Here is a 12,799-nt window from a genome sequence, read left to right as displayed (position 1 = left end):
TAAAAGAAGGACTATATACATACCTGATCTAAGCTATCTAAAATTCTCTTCTCCCTTTCTCTGTTGTTGCATGTAGCCTTTTTGTTAATATCTAATTTGGATTATAACTATTTTTATAACGTACATTTGAGTGTTTGAATATTGAGAAATGCGGGAAGGGTTAGGGGTATATATAAGGTATATGGATTAATGATATAGATAAAATAGAGATAAGATTAAAAAAAAAAATATTATTATTATTATTATTATATTTTCACAGCCATTACAATTATAGTATTAAAATAATCCCCATCAACTTTATTGTGAAGCGCATGTGACACGTTATCGTGTGAGTATTGTTGTGGTTTGATTTACAATTTCGATCGTGTGATAAATATAGGCCTGCTAGAATTGAATGTGCGGCTCGATTCAAACCGAACAACTATAACCCAAGCGCCAAGATAAGTAAAGACGTAGTATATGACCAAGATCAAATAAAATCGATCAACTATTTAACCACTCTCATGGTATCTTAAAACGATCAAGTGATAGTCAAATGATAAGATCTATCCTTTAATAATGAGTTACACCTTCGCTCTCCTCACGAAATGACTTTTTGATACAAATAATAGAACACCATTGAAGGAATTCTTATAGTTGGTCATGAAGAACAATTGAAAAGTACCTTATTACATGGAGAAATCTAATGTATAATTGAACAGAATTAGCATATAAGCATATACTTGAATTACAACAAAAGTTAATAGGTACTTAATTACTATTATGATTACACAAAGGAATGTAAATAACACATAAAAGTAAAATATTGCACTAAAAAATATAAATAATAGAAGATAACTATAATAATAATTGAAATATATATTTGGTTTAATTTAGTTGGTATCATATAATTTATTTTCCTAAATTCTCTTACTATTTATAGCCTTCATTTGATCATGTGGATGCTCCCAACGTTTTAACGGTTGTTATAATCATTTTTAATATTACTTAACTTTCTTTGCCTTTAAATGTATCATCCGTTTTGTAATTACTTTAGTACGATTATTAATCACTCAATCACTTAATGGATGATGTGGCATCGTTGGATGTGCTCCAATTATATTAATATAAAATCCTATTCATATATCTCAAAAATCTTCAAGTACATTGTGTAAATCCATCATGATTACATACAATCTATTTTAATGTGCTTTCTTATGCTTTAGCAAGAATTAGAAGTACAACCCTGCTTAACAATATGAATTGTTTTGGTTTGAGAAAAGTATTCGGGAGATGCGGAGATCCTGTCAATTACCCTCTAAACAATGGTGAGGGTCGATATTCAGAGGAGAAGATTCAATGATCAAAGGCTTAAAATATCCTCTCTTTCATCTTCCACAGCCCTAGGTTAGGCCCTAAAAACGGTTTGGATCTTTGCAACATGATTTCAAATCCAACGGGTCGAGTCCTAAAAATAGCAGACCTTGAGATGTACTGTTGCAGACCTCCTGCGACAAAACCGGAATGTGGCTAGCCCTATCGCAAGTCCACTCATCTACGCCCTTACTTCCTTACGAACACGCCATCACACGTGCCAACACGCAATATCCAAGACGGTCATCAGGCAAGCCCCACATCTTAGATCCAAATGGGCCAGATGTTATGGTCCGTCCGCTTACCCAGTGCATCACACATGCACCAAAGTAACGAACGGTAAAAATCAACCAACTGTCCCCACTCAACGGCTATCGTGCTTCAACAGAAGAACGAAACCAGCCTAATCTTCCTCCCGTGCAGATCCGCACGGTGAGCCCATCGAGCGGCTCAGAATCTCATAGTCGCACGTGTTCAAGCATATCGGCAAGTACAGTCGACATTGCTGACGGTTGAAGGGAAGGGCGCCGCCACCCCCAAAGCCGTGCCAGCCTACGGTCACTAAACGCCACGTACAGCGCACATTAGCCAGAACCCCCACCCACAACCCCACTAAAAAAGCAAAAAAGCAACCCTCTCCCCAACACCCAATTTCTTTTTCCCCCTTCCCATTTTTCCATTCCACCGTCCGGAAAACCCCAAAGCATTCCCTACCTCGAACACCACGCACCCACGCTAGAGAAATGAACTCCCGTGGTAACGTAAACGGCGAGCACAACTCACACCCAAACCCCAACCACCGCCCTTATCCTACTCCTCCTCACCACCACCACCCCTCCTACCATCCTCGGCCCTCGTCCTCGGCTTCCTTCAGAGGCTGCTGCTGTTGCCTCTTCCTCCTTCTAACCTTCCTCGCTCTCCTCCTTGTCGCCGTAGTCCTAGTCGTAGTCCTCGCCATCAAGCCCAAGAAGCCCCAGTTCGATCTGCAGCAGGTAAACGTCCAGTACATCATCGTCGCGCCGTCAGCGGCGGCGACGGCTGCCTACCTCTCCCTGAATCTGACCATGATCTTCACGGCCGTTAACCCCAACAAGGTCGGGATCAAGTACAGCCCCTCGGCCTTCTACATCATGTACAAGGGGGTGCCGCTGGGGCTGGCGACGGTGCCGGGATTCTACCAGCCGGCGCACAGTAGAAGGACCGTGGAGACCAGGGCTAGCGTGGACCGGGTTAACGTGCTCCAGCAAGACGCGCTGGAGCTGGTGCGGGACGCGACGTTGAACGACCGAGTCGAGCTCAGGGTGACAGGGGACGTCGGAGCCAAGATCCGGATTATGGAGATTACTTCGCCCCGGGTTAAGGTTAGCACTTCCGTGACTGGGCGTTGCTAAAGTGCGCCGCATGCGTTGTTTCCCTTTGCTGATTCGATTTTATTTTGTTCTTTATCAGGTGGCGGTCGATTGTGCGATTGTGATTAGCCCGAGAAAGCAGTCGCTTACTTACAAGCAATGTGGAGTGGATGGATTGAGCGTCTGATGCTCGTCGGACGATAAGACAGTAAAAAAGAGTCTGTCTGTAATATGGAATTTTCGGCTTTTTATTTTTATTTTTTTTTCGCAATTGAAATTGGAAATTGGAAATAGGAACCGTTCCCCCTTTCTTCTTTTCTTCAATTTCTTTTTTTTTTGGGAAATTGGGGGTATGGCGCGTTTGGGTGGTTTCTCTTTTCTTTTGCGTTTTTGTTTCGGCGCGCGTCGTGGTCAACATAAAATAGTCCGCGGGCTACCAACGGCTATGATCATCGAAACCTCTCGTTTTCAGGGTTTGGGGGCGCGCGCGCGCGGGGTACTGCTTTCCGGGCGTGGGTCCACTGCATGTCGCTTCTGACGTCACGCGGGACGGCTATGATTCACATTCGCAAAGCAGTTGGATGGACAGGATTTTGTTTTCCACGCCTGTGATGTAGACTTGGCGCAGCTTTTAAGGGGTGGGGTCCACCTTTTTCGGAAGCTAGGCCGTTTGATGGACTCGTTTATGTTTGGCCTCTGGGTTCGGTGCTTGCTAGCTTTTCAATTTTCATAGACGTGGATCCAGATTTTCGGAAGCGGGTCCCAGTGCTAAATCGAAGTAGTTCACTGGCGAAGCTTACAGTGCAGCAGTACTGGAACAGCCATCTCACTACGGTACACGTGGCAGGGTGATGTTCAAATCGGTTTGGCCCATCTGCAGGGGCATAGTATGGATGGTTCGTATCTCAAAAATAATAGCTATGAGACAATCATATCCGTCTGATCTGTAGCCGTTAAATTGACGGTGTAAAGCAAAAACAGTTAACCGTCGGTCCGGTTAGTTTTAGGATAAATATCCGAACGGCAGTGTAAGTGTGAGCCCGATAGATACATTAACGTGCCACGTGTCCTGTGGCGAGATGGCCTACAGTAACACGGATCTTTCTGTTCTACCGTATATCTTCCCGCCTTTTTTTTTATTTTTTTTAGTTGATGATGATCTTATGATAAAATCCATCAGACCGTTGAAATTTTCATTTTCAGTGGCTCACATTCAATAAAAGCCTGATTATTGCATTATATAAGATAATTCTGTTACGGTAAAAATAGGAAGATGGACGGTTACAGTCCTGTAACTATCTCTACACGTGGCCCGAAAAGGGCGATACAAACTGGCGTCCTGAGTCGCGACATACGCAAAACAATCTCAGATAATTCAATGTCTTCGTCTCTATCCTTATACCCGCATGCCTTCAATCATTGCCGTTGCATTTGGACTCGTTTGTATCCACGCCACTCATCTGGACCGTTTGTTGGGTTCGGTCTACTCTTCCTCCAATATTATGTGAAAAATATACAATATGTAGTAGTAAATATCCCTGGATGGACCGATCTTTTGCAAACGATATTGTCTATCTGTTCTTGCACAGCGCTGATCTTACGGTTTGAATCATCAGATCAGTATGATTTTCCAAAAGCTGACTGTGAGGTGTAGTATGGATATAATGGACGGTCCAGATACGTGACTTGGATGCCAACAAGTCCAAACGCAACTTGGCGCATGGGAATGTTTTCATACACTTGTGCGGAGGTGTGTAAAAAAAAAAACATGGTATCTCTTTTTCATGAGTGGGCTGTGGGCCTGTGGCCGTAAACAGGATATGTTAGGCTCAGGTGATAGTTAACCACCACTTTAAAATGGTGGCGACCCTGAACCGTACACGTGGCACAATGTAATCCATCCGAACAACCTATATGGTAGGCCCTGTTGTGGATATATCACAGGCCGTAGATCCCAATTGTAGGAAAACCTTGCCACCTGATTTTGCCTGTTTGATTGGGACCATTGGCCATTGAATTTTCTAGATAGCCAACAATTGAACGGTCAAAATTGTGTAATCTGCGTTGGTCCCAACAGGCATTTATTTTACCCAACGGATTGCGTGATGACCCTGCCACTGCGGGCCTCCATGATGGCAGAACTCTGTGGAGCCAACCATGATGTAAGTGCTTTATCCACGCCGTCCACCTGTTTTGCCAGCTCATTCTACGGCATGGAGTTGCTTTCAGCAATACTCAGACGGCACGTGCATTGCACGTGGATAGGAAAAGGGAATCAAAGGGATGAAATTTTAGCTCTGAATTGTGATGAGTGGGCCATTTTAGGAATCGAGGGGCAATTGAAATGGATGCGTATTCCTCGGAAATGATATGGTCGACTGTACACGTGGATTGGTAAGCAGCGAATCTGGACCGTCCACCTGGTGGCTGCACTGGTTTGATCATGGTTCAAAAATCTAACTAAGAGTATAATCCTATCCATCATTCCTAATGTCAGCCGTTTACTATATCTACTATTTTCCCTTCATTTTGACAGACACTATTTAGATGCTTAGAATCATCCATTTTGGGTGAATTTTTAAGAATGGCCCAGGCATGTTAGGATAGACTATTTGTACGGCCTGGATGACCACATCCTTGCCATGCGTACGGAAGAAGGGGCATTCGGTCGTATTATGATAGAGATGGTTGTTACATCATTTCCCATAGCTGACTAGGGGAAACGAATTGGGTTGTGGCCCACCGTGATGTGTGTTTTTTTAATCCATGCCGCCCATCAGTTTTTCTAGATCATTTTAGGGCATGAGCCATGAAAAGAAGCAGATCAAAAGCTCAAGTGGACCACACCACAGAAAACAGTGGTGACGGAACGGCCATCATAAAGAAGTGCCACGAAATTTTAGATAGAGCTGATATTTGTGTTTTTCCTCTTCATCCAGGTCTGTGCAACCTTATTGATAGGTTTAATGGCTAATAAACATTATGGTAGGCCCTAGCAAGGTTTCAACGGTGAGTGTCATTATCTTCACTTTTCCTGTGGTGTGGTCAACCTGAGATTTGGAGGAGCTTCGTTTTTGGGCTTATGCTCTAAAATGAGTTGAAAAAACTGATGGACGGCCTAGATATAAAACACACATACACATCATGGTGGACCTCGCAGTGCCCAAGACTAGCCGGGTGCTGTTGGGGTCACCACCCAACCCGCTTCCCTGACAATTGACGGTGATTATCCTACACAACTCGAGAAACTGCTAAAGGCTACACGTGCGGGACATCTCGTCCGTACAAATGATCCCAACCATCTAAAGGTCACCGTAAGGGAATCCACACCGATGCAATGGGTGAGATCACTGCCAACTCATCAATTTCTAAGGTGTGTTCTACCTGATGAGTGGGTCAATCCAGTTTTTACTCTAAATGCTCATCTTGATTGGGCCCACCTCTTGTACGGCTTGGATCCTATCAGTGTATCACATTAGCAGGAAGGAAAAGGTGCCACCCTGAGCTCAGCATGCTGGTATTTATGAGATATTCCACATGGTCATGTCAAGATTGCATAGTTAATAAGCAGAATCCGATCCTACGCGTAGGATCCGATTCTGACCGTTGATCCAGCGAGTTCTATCTGACCGTGGTCTCGGATACACTCAATGGAGGATCTTTGCCATCAGTTTTTCCCGACCTTAACTCTTTCAATCTTCACTCTCCATCTCAAGGGCACTGCTCCCATGTCCAGGATAATCTGGTCCGTGTCATTTTCAACGGAAGACATTCCAGGCATAGGACCCACCACTTGGACGGTCTGGATCTATCTCCTAACGTTGTACGAGTTGGATATGTGGTAGTACAAACTACAAAGCTGGGCTTGGTATATGCCGCGGAAAACGTAGGGCCCATAATTTGGATGAGTCGGGTTGAGCGCTTCTTTACACGTGCGTGCGGATGTCGGCACGAGTGTGATCCCCGTACACCACAGGAGTCTGGTAAGTTCTCCTAGGTGTTTGACGCAAACGTCCTCCGTTAGTTAACCACCATTTTTTAAATGGTGGTGACTCTTCAACCAGGCACATGGCAGAGTCGTAAGGAAATCCAGACCGTTCAAATTTCTGGCCCAACTGTCAATGTTGCATGGCCCAAAATAAAACTAAGAAGATGATAGAAACCATCTGCTACTTACTCCCTTGGATTTTGTACTGCTACCATCTATTTGACAGCTAAGAATTGGAGGGCTATGATTGAATGATCAGTGAAATTCCGTAGACACGCACCATCCAAATGTGCCTACAAAATTTGAATGATCTGCACAGCCGTGCATTAGTGCACGTGCGGAGGATGAATCATCAACACTTTCATAACAGTGGTGAACTAACAGAGTATCCTGACTTTAGATAATAATACAAAATTAGAAATAATGCAAGGCACGGTTAACGATGAGTGGCCCGAGGAAAAAGAGAAAGGAAGCCGCTTACTTGGCGCCGTACGATTAGTGCCCATCTACAAGGAGTCCGACCGGCGCAGCATCGTGATCCCTGTGGATCCCTGACAGTGGGGCCACCGTGATGCATATGCCTTACATCCACCTCGTCTATCCGTTTTGAAATATTAATTTACGCCACGATCCTAAAAATGAAGAAGATCCAAATCTCATGTGGACCACACCATAGGAAGAAAGGGTGATTGACCATTGAAAACTTCTTATGGGCAGGAAAAGTTTTGAATCTAGCTGATATTTGTATGGTACCTTCATCGAGGTCTTTGTGCCCTTATCAACAAGTCGGATGGAAAATAAAATTTCCGGTGGCACGAAGAACTTTTTAACGGTAAGTATTCAATCACCCCTATTTATTGTGGTGTGGTCCATCTAAGATTTTGGATCTACTTCAATTTTTGAATTATTTCCTATAATGAGCTTTCAAAATGGATGGACGGCGTGGATTTAAGGAACATACATCAGGGTGGGCCCACTTAGGACCTACCACAATGTATATGTTGTATGCCATGCCGTCCTTTGTTTTGACAGCTCATTTAGCGCATGGCCCAAAAATACAACAAATCCGGTCTCAGATGTACTGCACATTAAAAAAAGTAGTGATTAAATGCCAATTATTAACCATTTTGTTTATTTTTCATCCTACCCGTTGATAAGGTCACGTGAACACGAACGAATGTAAAATACAAATAACAACCTTGATCCAGAACTTTTGTGACTCACAAGGATTTTTAAATAGCAAATCACCGCTACATCTTAACTCAATAAAAGTATTGTTCTTTACTTTAAGAGAATTTATACGTGATAAAAACAAAAAACTAAATAAAATTTATTTATAAGCATGCATGAATTAATACAAATATATATAGTATGATTTTGATGGAAATTGAATGATGTTTGGCACCTACAATTAACACTTATGATATACTTGTCTAATTACATGAATATTTTAATCTTATTGGATTTTTCTTTATGTTTAGATCTAAGAAATCATCTATTGGATATTTTTATACATCTATCTTTTAAATACTATCATATTGCCCATTGTTTTAGCACCCACCATATTTCACGATAATGTTAAGTTATCTTAAATAAAATGTGAACCATTATTTTTACAAAACAATACATATAATAATTTTAATCAATTATTTGATTAAAATAATTTATAAAATAAGCTTAGTTGGGAATTTTAATTAATCATTCTAATTTTTAATATAAGACTAAATTATAAAGGCTAATAAATTAATTTTAACATATCGTATGTGATAACGTTCTTAGCCATTTGACTCATCATATTACACATGAAATGCCCACGCATTGGCAAATCAAAGTAACCGGCCTTGGCTTCTCTCACATATAAGGGCATATATGGTAAGTATTGGAAGTATAACCTAATACCATACAACAAACTGCAACTCAATAATTTATTATATATGGTTAATATGTGTATACATGTATATACTCATATTTGTGTGAACATTGTCTTATGATAGAGTATATACAACAATCACAGTGTATATAATGCCATGGGATCTCTCACTACTTATCCATTTTCCATAACAATATTTTAAAAATATCATGAAAATATAATTAGGTTCCAATGTATTTGAGATCAGACCATCCTACTTTGTTCCTTAAAAATATAAAAGCCTCAATAAAGTTTTCCAATTAAATATTTTAATTGTGCTAAGTATTCCAATCATAAATAATTGATGATAAATAATAAACAAAACATTAATAAAGGAAATATAAATAATTGATAATAAATAATAAACAAAACTTTAATAAAGGAAATATAAGTAATTGATTCAACTTAAATAGCATAAAAAACAATAACCCCACCTTCAATTGATCATGGATGCATGAGAAATCCCAGCGGTGCATCAGGTGGATGGTGCTAAATTGGATTGACAGCTCAAAAATCAAGCCTATCCAGTCATCAAGTCAGACCCACGTTCCTGTTGGGTGTGGATATCTGTCAGCTTTTAAGCTGTCCATTTTCTAGTACATTTTTTACCCACCTCATGAATTTATCAGCCTGATCTTTGAGCCAGGTCATCAAAAGGGAAGGCCGTTGACGCACGTAACAGTTGCCCCATTCAGCTGTCCACCGATCACATGGCTAGGATCGTATAAAAATGTAACTTCGAAACCATGGTTCATCATCAACGGTAGGTAGGAAGTAGTGGACGGTCCAGATCCACCATTCGACTGTCAAGTGCACGTATGGAACGGTGGTTACTTCAGTCTCATATACCAACGCTCTAGATAAAGGTGGGTGGCCATACAAGGCCCAGTGCTACCGCCTACCGCGACCTTTCTCCTTATCTTCGCGTGACTCGCTTGCCCAGTTCGAATCCTAAAGCGATTCGCGCCAGGAGAAGTTGAAAATATAAATCGCAGAACACGGGAGCGGAGTAGGTGCGGCCCCGGCCTTACCCAACACGGTGCGGCGCTGACCGTGTGGCCCACATTGATGTATGTATTGTATATCCATGCCGTCCATCCGTTTTTCCAGATAATTTTATTATATGAAACAAAAATTTAAGTACTTCCAAATCTAAGGTGAACTATACCATTGGAAATAGTGGTGATTGAACACCCACCGTTAAAAACTTCTTAGGGCCCACTGTAATGTTTAGTTTCCATCCAACCTGTTGATAAGGTCACCCAAATCTGGATGAATGGAAAACAAAATAAAATATCAGCTTGATCCAATACTTTTTTGGCCTACGTGAAGTTTTTAATGGTCATTCACCAATGTTTCCTATGGTATGGTCCACCTGAGATTTGGCTCTGCTTTATTTTCGGGCTCACCCACTGAAATGATCCGAAAAAACAGACGAACGGGTGGATATAAAATAAATATATCAAGGTGGGCCCACGGTCAGGACGACACCTGTTGGGTGAGGCCATCTGCTCTCGCGGCACACGTGTCTACGAGACACATGAAAGAGATCCCAAAATCCTGTCTTTTCAACTAATCGGCAGGCCACTCGCATATGCTTAGAATACACGCTATTGTTGGTATTATTCCTAACCGTCTATTTTACACAAACTAGTGGACTCAGATGATGAGCAGATGGCATCACAAAATGAATGTCCCGGATCTCGCACATGTGTGCGAAACTGTCCTCGCTCGAATTTCCGTAGGAGAGGGTGGTGTGAAGGGCAAATATATGTACGGAGTGGGAGAAAAAGCATACTGCAAGATGTACCGAAAGTATATGTAAAGTGGAGAGAAATTGTGGGGTTCAGCTCAAAAGGTGGGGCCTCTCAAAGCGAACCTTTTTAGAGGGAGAGGAAAACTTTGATACTCCGGCAGAGTATGATGGATCATATGCAGGCCCTGGCAAATGTTTACATGTGTCATACAAGAAACTCAAGTTCGACTGGGTACATTGTGGGTCCCAGTTTAGATGTGTCATAAGTTGTTTGACTATATAACTATAAGATTGGTGGACATTTATTTATTAGGCAGTTGAAATGAAAAATATCCAACGGCTCTATTTAAGCCAACGAGTTCCCAAGAAACGGAGTCAGAGGTCAGGATTGCTTCAGCAAACCGTTTAGTTCCGGTGGTTTCAAATTTAGTCGGTTTAGTTTGAGTTCGTCTCTGGCACGTGTACAACTTACAAGTGCCGTGTGCCCGTGTATCAAGCATCACACACTGCCAGCGTATATAAAAATAAAAAATAAAAAAAATAGCTTTTTCCTACTTTACGACTCATTTTTAAGCCACTTACCTTATTAATCCCGTCCAAACTTATTAAACCCGAGTAATCCCTTGATGTACGGCGCACTTTCAGCGAACGAAAATACCCCGCCATTTCTTTCGGAAGTGGATTGGCTGGTGCGCGAAGACGAGCGCAGGAGCCCGAGTTGTACGAATGGGCCCTACAGTTATTTATTTATTATATCCACAACGTTCATCCATATTTCGAGACCATTTTGGAGCATTATCCAAAAAAAAATAATATCCAAAGATAACTGGACCACACCACATAGCAATGGCGATATTGAATTTCACCGTTAAAAATTTTGTACGGGCGACCATAACATTTATTTTCCATCCAATCTATTCTTAAGGTCACAAAGACCGGGATGAAGAGGAAAAATAAATTGATATTGATCCAGAACTTCTATGACCCCTAAAAGGGTTTCAATGGTGGACGTTCAATCCCTACTGTTTTTTACAGTGTAGTCCACTTGATAGTTAGATCATATCCTTCTCAACAACCCTAAAAACCTTCTATCCCTACCCCATTTCAATCCAAAACCTTTTTCCCAAGACCTACAATCCTTCTTCTTTTAGATCCCCTATTTCCAAACATTTAAAGCCTTTCTTTCCTTCGTTCCCTTCATCTCTAGGTCCTCTTATTACACAAACTCTCTTCCAAACACCATCCTCTTACCTTGTCCCTTATTCCCTAAACACCATCCTCTTACCTTCATCTCTAGGCCACAAAATTTTCACATTTCGCAACTTTATTCTTCAAATTTTTCTAAGAAGTTTTAATGTTGGACACAACTCCTAAAGCTCAGGGATGAATAACTATAATTAAACTAAAACTTACAATAAATAGTAAAAATATAAATAAAATGGATTTTAGGCGGATAACTTGATGGAATCTCACAAAATAACTTCTTCTTTTTTATTTTGATAAAGTGACTTCTCTTACCCCAAAATCATATATGGCATGTCAAATAATTCATTCTAGTTTGCGAGATACCCCATTTTCCAACAAAGAGTGGTGGAGCCATTGCCAAAACGGCACGCCACCACCAGACACCACAGAGGGTGGCGGAGCCACCGTTGGATTTTTTCAGAAAAATTTAAAATTTGGGCAAACTTTAAAAATTTATTTCTCCTTCAATATAACACCGATTTAAGTGATTAAAAAGTCATATTGAAGATTAATAAGTGTTATTTCATATAAAAATAAATAAAATTAAAATTAAAATTAAAATATAGTTAATTTTAGGATGTTTTGACAACTGTTCAAAAATTATTAGTTTTGGACAAATGTTACTTCTAGAATTTTAATAATTTTTCTACAACTCCAAATAAATTAAAATTTTGTGGGATGACTTTAAACTTAATGATAAACTACCATAAAAATTTTAAAAATATTTCACCAACTAAAAATATAGACAATGTTACAAGGAATAAAGACATTATGTAATCATATAGAAAATTGTTGGTTTTGGACAATCGGTACTTGTAGAATGCATGTAATTGACTGTGAAGTGAAGGGAATTGACCACGAAATGTATGGAATTGACCGTGAAATGCATGGAATTGATCGCGACGTGAAGGGAATTCACCGCGAAATGCATGTAATTGACCGTGAAGTGAAGAAAATTTACCGGAATTCACCTCGAAATGCATGGAATTGACTACGAAGTGAAGGAAATTCACCGTGAAATGCATGGAATTGACCGTGAAGTGAAGGAAATTGACCACAAAATGAATGGAATTGACCATGAAGTGAAGAGAATTCGCTGAAATTGACCGCGAAATGCATGGAATTGACCATGAAGTGAAGGGAATTGACCGCGAAATGTATGCAATTGACCATGAAGTGAAGGGAATTGACTGCGAAAT

At 40.8% G+C, this 12,799-nt stretch overlaps 1 protein-coding gene across 1 annotated transcript; it reads left to right on the top strand.

Moving 5' to 3' along the window:
- The first annotated feature begins 1,965 nt into the window (after positions 1–1,965).
- LOC131242528 (uncharacterized) lies at positions 1,966–3,026 on the top strand. Its single transcript, XM_058241232.1, has 2 exons — positions 1,966–2,714; positions 2,803–3,026. The coding sequence occupies exons 1-2, from the start codon at positions 2,097–2,099 to the stop codon at positions 2,887–2,889; spliced, it is 705 nt and encodes a 234-aa protein (XP_058097215.1). The 5' UTR covers positions 1,966–2,096; the 3' UTR covers positions 2,890–3,026.
- The last annotated feature ends 9,773 nt before the right edge of the window (positions 3,027–12,799 follow it).

The sequence above is a fragment of the Magnolia sinica genome, chromosome 4 (genome assembly GCF_029962835.1).
Source record: "Magnolia sinica isolate HGM2019 chromosome 4, MsV1, whole genome shotgun sequence".
NCBI classification, from domain to species: domain Eukaryota; kingdom Viridiplantae; phylum Streptophyta; class Magnoliopsida; order Magnoliales; family Magnoliaceae; genus Magnolia; species Magnolia sinica.
The sequence above is the reverse complement of the archived record's forward strand: the minus strand, read 5'-3'. Positions and strand labels throughout refer to the sequence as shown.